Source organism: Nyctibius grandis, chromosome 4 (genome assembly GCF_013368605.1).
Source record: "Nyctibius grandis isolate bNycGra1 chromosome 4, bNycGra1.pri, whole genome shotgun sequence".
NCBI classification, from domain to species: Eukaryota; Metazoa; Chordata; class Aves; order Nyctibiiformes; family Nyctibiidae; genus Nyctibius; species Nyctibius grandis.
Window position 1 is genome coordinate 18,121,687 of NC_090661.1, and position 18,061 is coordinate 18,139,747.

Here is an 18,061-nt window from a genome sequence, read left to right on the forward strand (position 1 = left end):
GTAGGGTTGACCTGGTACCCGGAGAAGAGAAAAAGCAGCCATCCAACCTCCCTGACCTTTCAGTCCTGTTCGCACCAGGGAATGTGCCTGCCTCTGTTGATCCCACTTTCCCCTACACCACCCTGCTGCCTCCTCTTGCCTTCTCCAGACCCCTTCTTTGATCTTTTTCTCTGCTCACCCACCTGCTAACGTCCCTGCCTGACGTTAAGAAGAGGAGCAGTCCTATCTACACAACTTTCCCCAGAAAAATGGACAGCAGGCTCATCAGTAGCTCCTACAGCAGAGAGCAGTCTGCATCCAAGGGGTTTCATTGCTCCTCCTTGAGCCTGAGGGAAGGATGCTCTGCACAGCTGTGGGTTGCCCAGGATTGTCCAAGCCCTCCAGAAAAGCTGACGACATCTGGCCGCAGCTCTGCCTCTCCTGCAAACATCTTAATCCTATGGGAACATCACTCTCACCCCAGCGCTGCTTCTGCTCCTTAGCAGCTTCTTGGAGAGAGACCTGGGTCTCGTCACAGGCAGCCATGGCACTGATAAAACCCTCTTTACTTTGGCAGGACCCAACACCACTCTGGCAGCAATAAATCGCAAACCAAAGGGCAAATTGTCCTTTTTTAACCAGCACAGGCGCCTTCAGAGTGATTAAACTGGCCTCGTGCAAACTGAACCCCCTCCAGCCTGGGAACGCTGTGGCCGCACGAGAAGTCCCCTCGCATCACACCGACCCACGAGGACGAACACGGGGTGAGTGCCCCTACACCTGAGCCAAACCTGCCTGCGAGCAGCTGAGTGAATTACCATCCTTATTTCTTAGCTCAGCACTTTGCGGGTAGGCTTAAGGCATTTCCAGAGGATTTCCCTTCCCCTGCAGGTCCTGCTAGCACAAACTTGTCTTACCCAGCCTGTTTCCAGCACACTGGGATTTCTCTGCTCCCCTTCCTTGGCAGCCCAGCTGAACTGGCTGGTGCCTCAAGGCCACCTGCGCCAGGCTGAGCCCTGCCTCTGTGGGGTGACACGGCATGTCCTCGCGTCCTCATGTCCTCACCCCTCCTCGTGCCACGGCTGTGTCCTCTCGAATGACCTGCAAGCTGTCCCTGCATGGTACCAGCTGCTCTCTGGCATCACATCCCTGGGGGGATGCTACTGCAGCACCCCAGAATGGGGTTTCCACGCAGCTCCCAGGGCAGTTGGCAACTGGAGGCAGCAAGCACTTCCCTGATCCTGTGCCAAGCCTGGGCACTGCCAGATCTTCCTGGGCTTGTCCATCCTTCGTGACATCCCCACCTCCCTCCCCTAAAGCAGCTGCATGCCCTGCATCTTGCTGCCAGGGTGCTCCTGCCCCTGCTCACACTGGGATTTGCTCAGTGTTGGCAGGATTTATCACCCCACACGCAGGATTTATCCCCTTTCCATCCATCCCCCACAACCAAAGCACGTTTTTCCCCACAGCACTGCCTCGCCCCCACCTTCCCTCGCCATGCTGGCCCCATCGTCCCCACATGCCCCTGCCACGCTTCCTTTAGGTTTTTCACCCACGGGAGTGAACTCGCAACCCAGGCTGCAGTGAGTCCCCACTGCAAAGGTCTCTGTGGATGATGCTGGGGAGAGTGGGACCGAGCATCTCCTCCGGCTGGACAGGGAAGCCGCTCGGCTGGGGCCCGGGAGATGCCCTCCTCCAGTGGGGTGCCACCAGGATGCTTCAAGCGGGAACTGACATCCCTGTAGGGGGGACACGAGGAGAAGGGTTGGAACACGGAGGAGCTCTCCTGCATGGAGCATGTTTGGGGGGAGGAGGGGGGCTGCAGGTTGACCTTCCAAGCCCCTAACTCACCCCCCGCTGCCCACCCGTAGCCCATGGGTGCCCCCCCCCCCCGCCCTCCCCTCCTCCCGCAACTCCAGCGCCGAGGAAGCGGAGCCGGAGGCGGTGCTGAGCAGGATATGCAGCGACTCCCCGCATCCCTCCTTGTGAGTATCCCTCGCTCCTCCTGATGCCTTCGGAGGAGACCGATGGACGGACGGACGGGCACACACAGGTGGACTAGTCTCTCCTATTTGCAAAGCTCGGGTGGGGGGGAAACCTCTTCCCACATCCCCTTCCCCATCTTCTGTCTTCATCCCCTCTTCCCCCTCCTCCTCCTCCTCTCCGGCCACGATATTCTCCCCCCCAAAAAAAGGCGGGGGGGGACCTGAGGGCAGGTGGAAGGAATCGGGAAATGCAATCCCATTTGGAATCCCGCAGAGATGAGGACTCAGCAAAAAAAAAAAAAAAACAAAAAAAACAAACGTCCCCAAAAATGAACCCCCCAGGAGAGAGGGCGGGGGGCCGGGCGGCTCTGCCGCACCGGGAGAGCCGTTCCGCCCGTCGCCCCGCAGCCGAGCGGCCCGCTCCCATCCCGGCGTGGGACGGAACGCAGAAGGCCCCGACAGACCGACAGACAGACCGACAGACAGGCCGGCCGACACCGGGCGGGGAGGGCTGCGGGGGGGATGCAGCGCGGCTGGCTGGCAACTCCCCGAGAGCCCCCCCAGCTCCTCCCGAGTGTTTCTTTCTGCTTTTATACGTTGCCTTCCTGATTTTTAATTTATTTCCCCACTCGTGACTCGGGCGCGGGTCACGCAGGACAGCGGGCAGCGGAGGGGGGGGAGGACGAGGGAGGGGAGGAGGGATGCTGCTGCCGCCGCCCGCTCCTCTGCCCCCGCCGCGGGGCCGGGGCCGGCGGCAGCTCCGCGCCGAGGCAGCGGCTTTGTGGTCCCCGGGCGTACCGGTGCTCCCTCCTCCCCCTCCTGCCTGCCCTCCTCTCCTCCCTCTCTCCTCTGCCCACTCCCTCGCTCCTCTCCCTGCTCTCTCCTCTGCCTCCCGGTCCCTCTCCCTCTCTCTCTCTCTCCTGCCTTCCCTCCACGTCTCCCCTTTTCTGCTCCTTCTTCTCCCCCCCTCCCGCCTCTCCCATCCCCTCACCCCCATTTTTCACGGGGGGGCCTTTCACTTTGCCAGGGCAGAACGCGGTGACACCGCGGCAGCAACCACGGAGAGGACACAGGACCCCCCCCTGGGCCCACCGTGCCCCTTCGAGGGGCTGGCCTGGACCCCAAGACCCCCCCAGGGCCCCCCCCAGGGCTGCTTCGCCTGCATCGCCAAGCCCCCAGCTCTCCAGCAAGCTTCGCCCATCCTGTCTCCTTCTTCTGCCGTGTATCTCATGGAGAGCAAGAGCTGCAAAGGGGACAGCCTGCGGCCAGCGGTCCCATGCAAACACTCCGTGGAGAAGAAGACAATGACCAACCCCACCACTGTCATCGAAATCTACCCCGACACCACCGAGGTGAACGACTACTATCTCTGGTCCATCTTCAACTTTGTATACCTCAACTTCTGCTGCCTCGGCTTCATTGCCTTGGCCTATTCGTTGAAAGTGAGTACTGAGCGCGAGGCGCGGGGTAAGGGGTGGCCGGAGAGGGTGGGAGCATTTGGGGGTTGCACCTGATGTAAATCACATCTTTGCCACCCAAATGAGGTTGCACCCGCTGGGGATGGGGATGGGGAGAGCCAAGTGGTGTTTTGGAGCTGGGGATGTTGCTTCGGGTAGGGAAGAGGCGCTTTGACTTGCTCCGGTACCCTTGGAGGCTCCTCTGTATCACGGCGGCAGGGTGACGGGCAGGCAACACAGGGCTAGCTCTGCTCATGCTGCACCCACGGGCACCCCGGCGCTCAGTCCCTTCTTTGGGATCCTGTCAGTTAAAGATCTTGTCAGGGTAGGATCCAGCAGCGTCGGATGCTCGGGCAGAAGCAATAAGAAGCAGCCGTCCAGGATCAGCTGGTGCCTGGCAAGTTGCGGGGGAGAGAGGCTGCCAAGGTGCAGGGCAATCCTGCCTGTTCCCTTCTTGCCCTCTCCCTAATTAAAACACCAGAGCTGGTGGCCAGCTCCCGGACCCTATAAATCCCAAAGCAAGCAAGCCCTGGAGACCTGCCAGCATTGTGGGAACAAGCCCCGGGTAGCTGAGGAGGGTGAAGAGAGTGCAGGGGGGGTTTGCACAGCCTCGGGGCTGGGGGGAAATAGAGCCATGTTGATGGAGAGGGTGATGGCGTGGAGCACAGCCAGCGAAGGGGACAGGACTGGGTTACTCCCAGGAGCTGCATGGGAACAGCCCAGCAGGGATGGCACCCGGCAAACAGGCAGCCCCTCAGCAGCTTCCAGGAGAGAGGGGCCTGGGCTGTCCTCCCCTTCCCTGCCTGCCAGCCTCAAAACTAACTGAATGGATATGCCGAGAGCCCGGGGCGGCTGGGTGGCCCGGGAGAGGAGCTAGCTGATTTGTTTTGGCAGGCAGTGTTTAGTGGAAGGCCAGGGCACTGACAGGCTTCGTCACAGAAGCAGATCAATTAACCCCATCCAGCTCCCGCGAGCTGGACTGCGAGTGCCCAGCACTGCAAGGAGGCTGCTCCGGAGCCCGTCAGCGTCTCCGGCAGAAAGGCTCGTGGTCAAGCCCACAGACCTGTGCCCTGGGCTCACCCAGCACTGGCACTGTGGGCCTGCCTCAATTTCCCCTTCCCTGAGATGGGTGATGAGCACCCATCTGCCACCCATGCAGCAGGGTTCACTGCTGCCTGGGCAAGGCATTTAATAGCTTAAATCATGCCCTGGGCTGAGCATCACCACAAGCAGGACTGACCCAAGGGCAAATCCAGGCAACGGCAGCCTAACAAGACTCGGGGAAAGGGAGTCCCTTAACACCCCCACTCATTTAGCCAGCGAGAGAAGACATTGGCTTCCTCCTTTTTTGTGTGTCTTTGCTTGTCTGAATTTGCTTCTAATGATCAGCATCTTCCCCATGTAAGAGGCACGGTCACAGCGGGCTAAGAAAGGGTTTCACATCACGGGGACACGGCAGTAGCTACAGCAGGTATCTGGGTAGATGTGGTCCTTCAGCTGCAGCCATCGGTGGGGCAGGAGAGCCTGAGAACCAGGCTGACCCAGCTCCAGGGCATAGGACGGAGTAGGGTCTGCCACATACAAGGTTTTTAAAGGCTATCCTTGACACGAGGTGGAAGGGAGGGCAAAGCCCAGAAGTAACCCGGGGCTGGAGACTCGGGCCAGGGCAGAGGCGTGGGCTCAGCATCCAGCTACAAAGTCTAGAGGACATAAACTCCAGTGTGAAAAAGAAGAAGTGGTGGCAAGGGAAAGCAAGTGGGCAAATATGCTCCAAATCAGGGAAAGGAAAATAGAAGATGGCTCTCAAAAACCAGCCTTGGCTTTTGGACTGCGGAGGCAGTAGCTGATCAGACGTAAGAGTGGTACCCGAACAGACGCAGAGCTGAGCGGGTAGAAATAACCCTGCTCTGGTCTTGGAGCGCCCCAGTGGCTGTGACTCTGTGGCAGGGGGAAAATAGAAACAAAATGTCCCTCAGAGGCACAGGACAGAGCCAAAGGGATGGCGAATGCCCTCACGGACTGCTGTTGGGACGGGTGGTGGGAGGCAATGGGGATGCTGGGCAGTAGCAGAAGGTCTGTCCTGGGGAAGACCACTGGGATGTTAAGACAGACGGGATCCTTCCTCACTCACAGCTACTGCAGAGACCTTCACAACATCCCCGCCAGGCTGGATGTTAGGGTCATTTCTCCAGAAGCCTGTTGTTTTCATCTCTTTTACAGTCAATAAGGTTTTTCACATAAGTTCAGATAAAGCAAGAAATGCCCTGGAGACTACTTAAGGAGTCCCTTTAAAGAGACTTCTCTTCTTCCTCTGCAATTAAATGTGAAGGAGCAGATCACTTAAGTCCCAGCCTTTCTAGGATGTTTGTGCTCTGCAGAGACCAAGCAAGGAGCTGTGGGAGGGCGAGGAGGGGAGCAGCACCTTCTCTTCCCTGAGCCCATTCTGGGACCTCTGACAGTAGAGCCCTTGGCCAGTGGAACATGGGTTTCCTGGCTGAAGGGCCATCAGGGTGCTGATGACATTAAATGGTTCCCAGGTTATGGTTTTTCCATTTCTTTTAAATAACTGAAACATCTAGCAACCTCAGGAATCATCTTTTTCATTATCAGCAATACCATTTTCAATACCCTGCCATAAACATGATCTGCTTTTGCCAGGTTCATAAAGCAGTAGCTCCTTCGTGCCCCGGGTCCATGAGATATTTCATTATGGACCTTAGCACATCCTAGTATTTCCACCATTTTCAGCAGCACAATGCCTACACTGGAAGCCAGATGTATGCTTAGGTACACTTGAATATTACCGTAAAGCTGTCTCCTTCCCCGTGCCCACTTTTATTTGTTTCAGCCAGCCACAAGACAGTACCTCCATGTCTGCCTGGCCTTTTGCACATGAGTTGCAGCCTTCTAGATTTCTTTCTGCAGGGAAATGCTATTTACCACCATTTACTAAAAAATGCCAAAAACCCATCCCAGCACCAAAGAGTTTATGCTCTTACTCAGAGAAACATGTGAAGTCAGGTGAGGGCAAAGACTGTGACATCCAAGCCAAGTACTCTGTGTGACAGACACCCCAGCCAAGCACTCTGAATAACAGTGTGACAGCATGCCTCGTCTTTATTTACACCCATAGTGGGCCACATCCTCAGCAGATACAGCTTGCTGGGCTCCAATGGAGTTGCACCGACTCACATATCCCTCCCAGGGTTATTTCTAGCATCTCAAGCTTCTCAAGGTCAGCCTCCTGAAGCACAAGCAAGGTGCTTGCATGTGTTGGTGCTGGGGAAGAAGACATAACCAGCAGGACTGGGGAAGTTAGAAACCCTAAAGTAACCTTAACCCCAGCCCAGCACAGATGTGAGGATTGCTCCAAGGGCAACACTTTGGATTCAGCTGGTTTCCATCATCCAAGTGGTAATGAATGATGCACCAGCACCTGGTAGCAAGAGATCTTGCTTCAGTCATTGGGAGGCCTATCTCCAGAGACTGCCAGGGCCAAGTCCTGAGTACCCATTACGCCATGAGGCGGTAGATCAGAGGAGCTGGGATCCAAGAGGAGCTGCAGTACAGTTGTTTTATAGAGATGAAGATGGTAAGAAGCCCTGTTGGCTTTTTAAGCCCCGCCAGCAGCCCACGGGGTTGATCACAGAGTTTTCCTGCCTCTCAAGGACACCAAAATTTGCAGTGTGATAGCACCTCAGGAGAGCTGAGCTCTCCTGCCCTCTCTCTGCCCAGCCCTTAGCACACAGCTCCGGGCACGGCTGTTTGCCTTCCCCTCTTACCGTGTGTTGACCTTCCCCATTTCGAGTGGAAGCTGGCCGGCACAAATCCATAGCTATTTATTAACCCTAAGAAGCAGAGAGGCTGCAGCACATGACCTCTCAGGCAGGCTCTCAGCCTGCTTTTCGGGAGGAGCAATGGTTTATGGAGGTGGGTGAAACGCAGAGGCGACAGCCCTGTGATGCCAGTGCTGGCATGGTGGAGGTACGCAGTCTGGAGAGCTCTTGACCAATTCTCAGAGCAAATAAATCCAAGGATCCCCTCCAGAGCTCCTTATGGGTAGGGACATAGAGCTCTGCACGGAAATGGGTTTACAGACAACCAGCTGTGGGCTGCATGCTAAAAATTGGGCTGCCTTAAATACAGCCTCATTAGGCTCATTATCAACAAACCATTTGTCTCCTCCTGCAAGCTGAGGCAGCACTTTGTACCCACACAGCAAGTTTCCTGCTCCCAAAAATGAGAGGGGCCAAGCCCCAGAGTGGAGAGAGGGGAGATGGCTGCTGGGGAAGGGACTGGGAAGGAGTGGGATGGTAGGAGTTGAGGGGAGAGCTTGGAGAGGAAGCTGAAGTCAAAGCCCCAAGGGAAGGAAGGGCAGGAGACAGTGGTCAGAGGGAGGAAAGAGCCCTCAGGCATCAGCACGCTGGAGATGGCAGAGGACAAGGTGAGCTGGAGATGGTGGAGGACAAGGCGAGCAGCAGGGAGGTGACAGACAAGCAGGAGCGGAGGGAAAGGCCACCAGTGCCTTTTGTTGGTGAGAGAGGGGAGGAGGAACGTTTGCGTGTTAAACCACGAAAGCAGGCTGTGTTTTGTGGAAAAGGAAATGTATAAATCGTCAAGCCAGACCAGAGATGACCTTTACCTTGTCCAGGGTGGGACCTCCAAAAGGGCCACCATGCAGCGCTTTGAGGTGCCTGGGGAAACCCCACGGTCAGCAGATGCAGGATAATTATCCTTACACACCAGTCATTTCAGTGCAAAGCAGGGCCAAACATCCCCAAATGATTTTAGGCAATGTGAGAAGGGTCAAAGCGACGATGAGAAAAGAGTCTGTGACTAAGGAAACACCACACTTGGGTTTGGGGGGTTCTGCTTTGTGACTTTCTGACCTTGGGGACCTGTCCCCTCTGTGCCTCACCTTCTTGGCTGTGGAAGGAAGCAGCTTCCAGGGCTCCAAGAAGCTCCTGCACCAGCTGCCATCACGTTATGGTGATGGTGGCCACAGGAGCATGAAAATAGGAAAAGCTGAGGCTGGGTTATGAGAAAGACACTGCCATCTCCTTAAGGACAGAGCGGGGAAGGAACCGAAATGCATATCTGTTCTCCAGGAGAGCTCCTCCTCCAGAGCCCAACCCAGATGCCGCAGCAGGACCTTGAAGGGAGATGTCTGTGGGCATCTGAGGGTGCAAGGCCAGGCAGGAGGAGGTGAGGCCACGCTGGAGAGATGGGGGAGGCCGGGTCTGCAAGTGGTTTGGAAGGAGAAATGTCTTTTCATTGCATTTGTGTGCCGCAGGGGCCCTGGCAGTTGTCTGGGTGCTTAGAGGAGGCTCCATTGCAATATAAATTATAATGGACAATAGGGGATGATTTGCATGACGGTGACCGCTGAAGCCATAGGGTGTATGGGAAATAATAAGGGAGGAGAGGAAGGAGACCAAGGACTCAGCAGGGATGAGGGATCCAGGCAACCAAGGACAAAGCAGCCAGAGAGGAGCTAGGGAAGGGAAAGGGCAGGGGGCTTCTGGAGATGGGGGATGCAGCAGAGAACCGTGTGCTGCAGGGCTTGGCAGGAGCAGGCAGGTGGGACTGGCCCGAGGGGCAGGGAGAAGAGGCAGCTGGGTCCCCTTTGGCAGGAGCTGAAGGTGGCTGTCCGTACCTTCATCTGGGCCCAAACAGCAGGAAAGAGAAGAGACGGGAAGGACAAAAAAAGAACTGAGAGGAAATGGTGGCACTGGGGAGAGGGCAGCCCCAGGAGCCCCTCGATAGAGGTGCTGAGAGGCAGCGGAGTGGGGCAGGGCCAGAGGAAGAGCCACGGGGACGTCGAGGGCAGGGGCTGCTGAGGCACACTGTGGGAAAGAGCTAAAGCGCCGGTCACGAGTGCGAGGTGGTGTCAGGTGAGAGAGGCTGCTGGGAGCACTGGGAGAGGGCTGGGCACAGAAATTAGGGCTGCAGAGCGCCCCAGGGACAGGAGGAGCAGGAGGCGAGGAGCTGGGGAGAGCTCCTGGGGCCAAGAGGAACTGGCCCCACAAAGGCAAAGCAGGCGGCTCAGCAGTGGGAGGGTTGTGGAGCTCGGTGCGCCGGCCACGCCGGTCTGCTGGAGAAACCTCTATCGTCCTGGCAAACACAGCAAACACCAGCCCACAGAGAGCAACCTCTCCTAGCCACGGCTTGGTTACGGAGGAGGGAGAGGCAGAGGGCATTTGCTCTGCGCAGGGTTTGCCTCCAGCAGCCCTGCCACTGGGAAGAGGAAAGTGTGTGAGAGCTTCAAAGAGCCTGCTGGGAGCAGCGGGTGGGATTTTCTGGCCTGAATCGAGCAGCCCTGGGGCTCTGGCTGCAGAGACCTCCACGCTTCTCATCTGTGGGTGAGGAGGTGCCGGCTGCCCGGTGTTGCTGCACCCAGGGGTTTTTGGGAGGATGCTAAACCTACCGAATCATTTTGAAAGCGAGTCATCCCGGACACGCAGCTGACAAAAAGGCATGGGGGCTCCCAGGCTGCCGGCTTGCTGCCTTCCCAGAGGTCATCTCCGCTGCTGGGAGCACAGCCAAGCTTGCCACAGAGCCACCTGACCTTCATGACTGACCCTGTCCCTGCTCCCAGAAGGATGCCCTGAGGCTGCTGAGCGCTTGGCTGTGGAGTGATGGGTGGATGGCCCCGGCTCCAGCTGCAGGATCCCGGGAGCAGGACACAACAGAGGCCAAGGACATGGCACCGCAGGATTTAATACGAGGAGGAAAATGGCTCTCATTCTTGCCTATCTGCCGGCACCGGCTCCTGTGGGCCTCACGCCAGCAGCAGCCTTCCTCCCCGTGGTCCAGGATTGATGAAGAGCACGGGGTGCTTGTGCAGAGAGGTCCTCACTGGTGTGACAGAGGAGGAGACATTGCTTGAGGGTCTGAGATGTGGTTTTGGAGACCAGCAGGGCTCAGTGGGAACAAGGGGTTTAGCAACCCTTCCCCGTATCCAGCAAGTCATAGGCGGCTTTCAGGACAGCCACGTGGGTAAGCACTGCGGGAGGGAGAGAGAAAAAGTCACTAAGACGTGGTCTGAATCCATCACAGAGTCTCTTTGGAAAGCTCCAGGTCGATAAAAGCCTTTTAATATTTCTAGGTAGGACTCTGGGGCTGGCGTTTGCAGCCTGCCACTGACATCCAGCGTTCAGCTGGCAGTGCTGGGACAGTGCTCACCCTGCCGGCAGCGAGGGCCGGCTGTGAAGGGGACACGGCCCCACGGCCATAAAGTGGTCAGCAAAGGAGGTGCTGCCACACCGTGCCGGCCCCTGGATACCCCGCTCAGACACGGGAAAGGGAAGAGGGGTGAAGCCTCCTGGTCCTTTCATCCTGCTGGCTCCAGCTGCCTGGGTCTGCTGAGTGCCGGCTGGCAGGGCGGTTTGGGGATGGACACACATCCCTGCTAGGAAGGGATGGAGCCTGACCGCTCATCTGCTGGGCTCAAGCTGCAGAGCTGCTGCTGGCAGGCTGTGACATCGGCTGCCTGGCGATGCCATCTGCTACCTGGCTGTGTGTGCACTGCCTGGCTGTGCGTCTCCCTTTAGCCTGCACCCAGGGCTGAACAATGACCAGTTCTTCTGTCACCCAAGACCCCTCCCCAGCTGAGAAAGGGAATTGGGAAAAGGAGAGAGACTCGTGGGTTGAAATTTTAACAGGTTTAATAAAATAAGAAAACCAATATCAATACTAATAGAAAAGACACAAAGTTATACTCAGCCCATCGAGTGGTGGCAAGTCCCTCCAGGGATCACAACCATAAAGGAGAAGAAAGGAGAGCAAAAACCCCCTGGCCCCATCAATACAAGCTTTCCCATTTATAGTGAACCTGAAGCTTTTGTTATAGAATACACCTGTGGGCCAGCCTGGGTCAGCTGTCCTGGATTTAACTGCTAATGGCCTTGATCACCATACCATGGCTGGCCACAAACTGAAACAAAATATAACAGAAAAGTGATTCTATGAATTTTATCCCCATGAAACCAGGACGCTGTGCCATCCACTGCCTTGTAGTGCCATCCTTGCCTGCTAGTGGCATCACTGCCTGGCTGTGCCATCCGCTCCCTGGCAGTGCCATCCTCTGCCTGGTAATGCCATCCTTGCCTGCTAGTGGCATTGCTGCCTTGCAGTGCCATCCACTGCCTGAAGATGCTATCTGCAGCCCAGCTGTGCCATCCACTGCCTGCTGGTGCCACGCACTGCCTGGCAGCCTGGAGGAGGTGGAGACAAGCCAGTGACACGGCCATGCACAATCCTTACCCACTGCAGAGCTGTCCCAAGGCAAGCCCATGAAAGTCCCAGCCTGCAGGTTAATGAAGAGAGCAGACCGTGCTGTCAGGATTGAAACCTGCCAGTGGCAGAGACGCTACACGAGCCACAGAAGACCTGCAGAAGGAATTCATTAACCCAGGACTGCTTAATATGCTGGAGGCTCGTGCGCAGCCCTGGAGCTGCAGTAGGATGTCGTGCCAGGTTTCGCCCGCTCAGCCCCTCAGTCGGAAGCACAGGGATGCACACTGAAACCGCAGCCAGCCGCCTTGATTGCGGACCAGGCAAGCCGAAGCCCAATGCTGCAGGGCCAGGGGGCTGTGACACAGTGGGGTGGATGCTTTAGTGCCCACGTGCATGGGGTGCACGATGGCACCTCAGTTCCCATGTGCACCCTTGGCCTTAAAATGGCCCGACTGCCCCCACCAGGGGCCACGGGCACCTGGTTTGCCTGGTTGGTAACAGCAACGGGTCACTCTTCCAGGTCTTCTCCACTCCCAGGGGTTTCCAGCCCACAGGTATTACAGTGCTTGGCTTCACAAGCTCAACCCATAGCAGAGCCGGGGTGGAACCCTCACCTCGGGGTGTTTTACGGCACCTCCAGTGGTCAAATGCAAAGAGGCACAGGTGCCCTACAGTGTGGGTGTTGCTTGAAACGAGTTATGTCTTTTTATATATCTCCCAATTTTTTTTTTTTTTTTTTTTTTTTTTTTTTTGTGTCTCAGGTCCGGGATAAGAAACTCCTCAATGACTTAAATGGAGCAGTCGAAGACGCCAAGACAGCCCGGCTTTTTAACATCACCAGCTCAGCCCTTGCCACCTTCTGTATCATCCTTATCTTCATCTTCCTGCGATACCCCCTCACTGACTACTAGAGTGAGGCCAACAGCAGCAGCCACCGCCAAAATGCCTCTATGCCAGAAGTGTCTGCAGTTGTTTCTTGTAGCAAGGACGCAAAAAACACCACACTCCACCTTGATTGCAAAAAAAAAAGCCAATTAAATACATAAATAAAAATGAAATGAGTTGATCAGCCCAGCTGAGCATACTCTTCCTGGCCCCAAACAGTTTGTGAACTGCTATAGGAAAGGGTCTCGCTCTTACACAGATACAGGGAGAAAAACAGACCAAGAAATATTTATTTTATGGCCAACAAGCCGTGTGACAAAAGCAATGCACGCCTGGCAGCATAAAGCTGAGGCCTGGGGAGCAGCGGGGTCCTGCCGAGCGGGAGGTGCGTGCAGTGATGGATGGTGACTGTGGCAGGGCTGGCTCACAACATATCAGACGTGTTCAGACCACCCCACCACCCCCGGCATACAGGGGTTTCTTTTCCTTTTCCTCTCTTGAGTTTTCATCCACTGGTTGAAATAAATCCCAACCCCTGGAGAGCTGAGGGTGTTAGGAAGTTCGTGCTAGGGAGCCCCAAAGCCTCCAGAGAAACCCCAAAGTGTTAAAGGGCAGGTTTCTCCTCGAGGATCTCCAGGCAATGCTGAGAAGGAAGGCACCTTCTGGAGAACTCACCTAAGCCCCCTAAACCAAGTGCTACTGTCTTTCTGTAAATCGTCAATAAAGATACCTCTGATATCTGATGCTGCTGGGTTAATTCCTTCCTTAGGAGGGCCAGGCTCCTGGTCCCTACAGGCTGGCAAGAGAAAATGCTAATGTCACCAGCAGCTGCTTGGGAGAGATTTAAAGCAGGAGTGAGGGATGCTGCTGTACGTTGGGGCCACACGCAGCCATAAAAGAGGGCACAGAGCCAGATTTAAGAGCAGAGACCTCAGCAACTCCCATGATGGTCGATCAATCACAAGCAAGCAAAAACAGATGAGCGGGCAGGTCCCCCCGCCCCTGCTAGAACCGACGTTGAAGATAGATAGAAATAAATAGCTGCAGTCTGAACCTGCTGCTACCGCAGCACTTCCCGGGGTCGTTATGGAGAGCCAGGTTTTGGAGACACCATGCGTTTGCCACTGAACGAGGCAGGAGCTTGGAGCCCTTCCCAATAGCTGCTTGTGGTGCTGCAAATCAACACGCCCTGACTTGGAAACACCACAAATGAATGGCAAGACCAGGACGAAAATACAGATTTTCAGCCCCTCTGATGCTTCATCTCATCTCATATGCCCCAGCTGCCTCATTTTTTTCCAGCTGTAAGATGACCTCGAACTGAGGGAGACAGGTTGCTGCAGACCAGCCATGGAGCTGGGAGGAGGCAACAGCGTCCACCTTTGTGCCCACCATGAAAGCGAAGGTGCAGCAAGAGATGGGGAATACAGACAGGCTGTCGTGGGACACTTCATACTCTGCTGAGTGCCCGGTTAAATCAACATGCTGTCTCTGGGCTGTGCTCAGTGAGGGCTGTGCCATAGTGAACCATGGGGACAGACCATGAGGATGCTTCCCTGAAAGCCTCATGAGATGTCACCTTCTTCCTGCCCAGGTCTCCACGCCTTAACCCCAGCCTGGGCTTCATTTATGGGGGAAGCTATGGGCAGAAGGACTTGCAGTCCTACCTGCTCCCCACTCACTGGAGGGCATTTCTGCACCAGACCAGATCAGGGGTCTGTTCTGCACTGAGGTTTCCACCGGCACAGCAGTACACAGTGCCCTGAGAAGTATCTCAGTCATGAACTGCTCTATGATCACTCATCCAGAGGTCAAGACTCTTCCCAACCTCTCCTGGTTACTTCTTGCTCCCTTCCATGAAGCAAGGTCTGAGAGGTCATCCTAACATAGCTAGGGGCTGTATCTAGTTCTTGTCCCTGGCAGAGGAAGAAGGTGGCCTGTCATGATGGCAATGCCTCCAAAGAGGGTGCAGCCAAAAAGACTCACGTTGCAGCCACCCTGAGCTGGCGCCTGATAGTTGAAGCAAATTAAAGCCACTGGGATGGCACTAGTTTAGGCAAGACCCAAACGAGTTACCCCAAAATCCTCTGAGGGTTAGGAGGAGTGCAGAGGTGAGGCTGCATCACCTTTTCCTTCCCCCTGTACCTGCACTGAGCTCGTGTTGGCCGTTCCCAAGGTCTTGGCTTGATATCCTTCACCATCCAGGTGCCCATCGTACCTCTCAAGCTTTGCAGCCCAAACACAAGCCAGGCAGGATGGGCTTGGGGGATAACTCACACAGGGTGACCCAACCTGCAGTGCTGGGGTCTCAAAGCCGCAGGTTTAGGTCACTGCAGGACCAACATGCCTGGCACCTCTTGCAATAACAAGTGTGTTCCTCTCTATGAGCTCGAACTCGTTGGAGCCATGTTGCAAGTGCTTTTGCACTCAGAGACCCGCCCCCGACTCTGCAAAATCTTGTGGGGATGGTGCTGCCATCCCCACCTCCTGTGCCATGCAGGAGAGAGCCGCCCTGCTTGGCAAGCAGGCACGGGGCTGCTCAGATAAAGGCAGAGCTGACACAAAGTTGGAAGTGACCCAAAGTCAGCCTTTCCTACATTTAACAAGTGTGACAAATGAGTTACCATCATCCCTTCCCCTGACAGACCGTCTTATCTGCAAGAAAATGGATGCTGGTTTAATGAACCGGGGGGAATATTGAACTGACTCTGCAGCATTTTTGCATGCATGAACTGTCAGGGATGGAGAGGGTGGGCTATTATTAGTAACCATCATATTTATTATTTGTTGCCCACGTTGTAGGAGGTGTGAACGCTGAAATCTCTGTGCTGCAGCAGGTCAGAGATCCATCCAGACCTGCCTCAGACAAGAACTGGGTAGCGGAGGAGGATGCAGTAACCCCATGGGATGATCAACCCCAGGCAGATGCTCAGCTCCACCACAGCCCTTGCCTTGGCTCCACCTGTGGCTCTGGGCTGGGAGCAGCAAAGACCCTGTGCTCTCCCCTCCTCTCTATTAATGCTGCCCCATTCATTTTAATGGAGCCCCTTCAAACTCACAGCAGTAGGAAAGCACCCCCCAAATGGGGAAAATGAGGGGGGACACATAGATTTCCAAGCTTGCTTAGGAAAAAAAATTCATCTATTCACACAGAGGTCTTCCAAGTGCAGCAGCATCAAGGTCCTTAGCGTTCATTTCACCTTGCCACTGTCAGGGAACCCCAAACTGAGATGGCAAAACTGTGTCCCCATATAGTGGCAGGCAGGTACATCCTAGATTGCACCAACTGTGCTGTTAAGCAAAAGAAAGAACTATTTTTCATTTTGAGGGAACAAAGGAAAGAAAAACAGCAGCCAAATCTGACAGGTGCTCTAATTGCCTTTTTTTTTTAAATTTTGCAAGAAAATTCTGGAGGTTCAGGTTTTGCCAAGGCTGACACCCGATGCAGCAGAAGGCAGCCTTTCAAGGGTTGCTTCTCTGCCTTTTCACTTCTGCCACTCACAATGTCGCGCTGCACTCTCCAAATCGCACCTTTTTTTTTTGGCTGCGAAGCAGCAGCCTCTTGCGCTCAGCAACGGGAAGGAAAACCGAAAGGAGGTGGTGGAAGAGAGGAACAGCCAAATGCTGCTTGAGAAGCATCTTTTGAGACGGGGAAGAACTGACGGTCACGTTGCCATGTAGAGATTTAATTGTATTCCTCCAGGAAACTGATCTTGACAGCTCGATGAGGATTTCTTTTTGCTTTTTCTTTAGCTTGAGGGGAGAAATGGGGAAGGGGGGGCTGATTGTTCACTTTTAGTCGACATTGTGAGATTGTGCCTAAAATACTGTTGCTGGTTTTGTGCCCCTGGTACACAAAAGGCATTTGGGGTGAGCACGGGGAAAGGCCACTGAGACTGGTGAGGGGTGCGCTTCCCAGGGAGGAGACATCCAAGAGCATCCTAGCCCGTATCAGAAATAGTGTGGCCATCAGAACAAGGGAAGTGATCGTCCCCCTGTACTCGGCACTGGTGAGGCCGCACCTTCAATACTGTGTTCAGTTTTGTGTCCCTCACTACAAGAAAGACACTGAGGTGCTGGAGAGAGTCCAGAGAAGGGCAACGAAGCTGGTGAAGGGTCTAGAGAACAAGTCTTATGAGGGGCAGCTGAGGGAATTGGGTTTGTTTAGTCTGGAGAAAAGGAGGCTCAGGGGAGACCTTGTTGCTCTCTACAACCACCTGAAAGGAGGTTGTAGCAAGGCGGGTGTCAGTCTCTTCTCCCAGGTAACAAGTGATAAGACAAGAGGAAACAGCCTCAAGTTGTGCCAGTGGAGGTTTAGATTGGGTAGCAGGAAAAATTTCCTCACCGAAAGGGTTATCAAGCAGTAGAACAGGCTGCCCAGGGAAGTGGTGGAGTCACCATCCCTGGAGGTATTTAAAAGACGAGTAGATGTGGTGCTTACGGACGTGGTTTAGTGGTGGACTTGGCAGTGCGAGGTTAACGGTTGGACTCGATGACCTTAAAGGTCCTTTCCAACCAAAACGATTCTGTGGCTCGACGAGACGCTGCGGGAGCGGAGCTCGTTCACCCGGCGCTGAAATGGCTTCGTGGGGACCCTCCCGGCAGCCCCAGCACAGGAGGAGGTCACGGAGGGCGGCAGCCGGATGCCCGGGCGGAGCTGGCGCTGCCGTGCGAAGTGCCGTGCTGCGGGCGGCAGGCAGAGGGACCCCTCGCACCGCGCCCGGCAGCGCCGCCGCACCGCCCATCGCCGCGGCCTCGGGGCGCGCCTGGAGGCTGCGGGCCCCTTGCCCCTTGCAGGGAGCAGGGTCCATCCCCGCCCACCCCGAGCGGCCGGGACACCCGCCCCTCCAAGCCGCACCGCCGGGGAGATACGAGCCCCCGCGCAGGGCAAGCGCTGCCTCGTGCCAGAAGCAGATGTGGGGTGAGGGTGGCTCCTGTGCCCTAAGACCAGCCAGGAGCGGGTCGGGGCGAGGCGACAGCCTCAGCCCCCCTCAGGGACGTGCCCCTTCACCAGCCAGGACACGTGTCATGCGAGGGCCCGGGCGCTGTTACACATTTACCCTCCACGCTGGCTGGGAGAGGTGGCTGGGGGCCAAGCAGTGCCAGGGGCCGGTGCCAGGCCCTCGTGTGAGCAAACCCTGCGCGCTCACACCAGCCTCAGCGTTCAACCGTGGCTCTGCCCCGGCTGCCACTCGGAGCTCAGTAATGCCACCCCTGCACAAACAACGCCGAGACAGTTTGCAGACAGCGGCGCATCGAATCCCAGCTGGGGTGAACTAGTTTGGGTTTGGTCGGTAAACGCGGCCCCACGGCTGTCCTATGACTAGGAGCTGGCTGTAATAAACATGGCAAGCTGGAGCTAATTAAGGTGGCAACCTTCTGGCCCAGCACCTGTATCCAGTGGTTCCCATGCTGGGGGTGAGCTGCCAGGCACGCAGGCAAAGCACAGAGAGGCAGGGCCGGAGCAGCCCTCAGCCAGGATACCCAAATTAACAGTTAGAGAGAAATGCAAATGGC

The 18,061-nt window shown here is 55.9% G+C and overlaps 1 protein-coding gene across 1 annotated transcript; it reads left to right on the forward strand.

Moving 5' to 3' along the window:
- The first annotated feature begins 2,006 nt into the window (after positions 1-2,006).
- On the forward strand, positions 2,007-12,570 carry IFITM10 (interferon induced transmembrane protein 10). The gene is made up of 3 exons (XM_068399981.1): positions 2,007-2,032; positions 2,992-3,406; positions 12,421-12,570. The coding sequence occupies exons 1-3, from the start codon at positions 2,007-2,009 to the stop codon at positions 12,568-12,570; spliced, it is 591 nt and encodes a 196-aa protein (XP_068256082.1).
- The last annotated feature ends 5,491 nt before the right edge of the window (positions 12,571-18,061 follow it).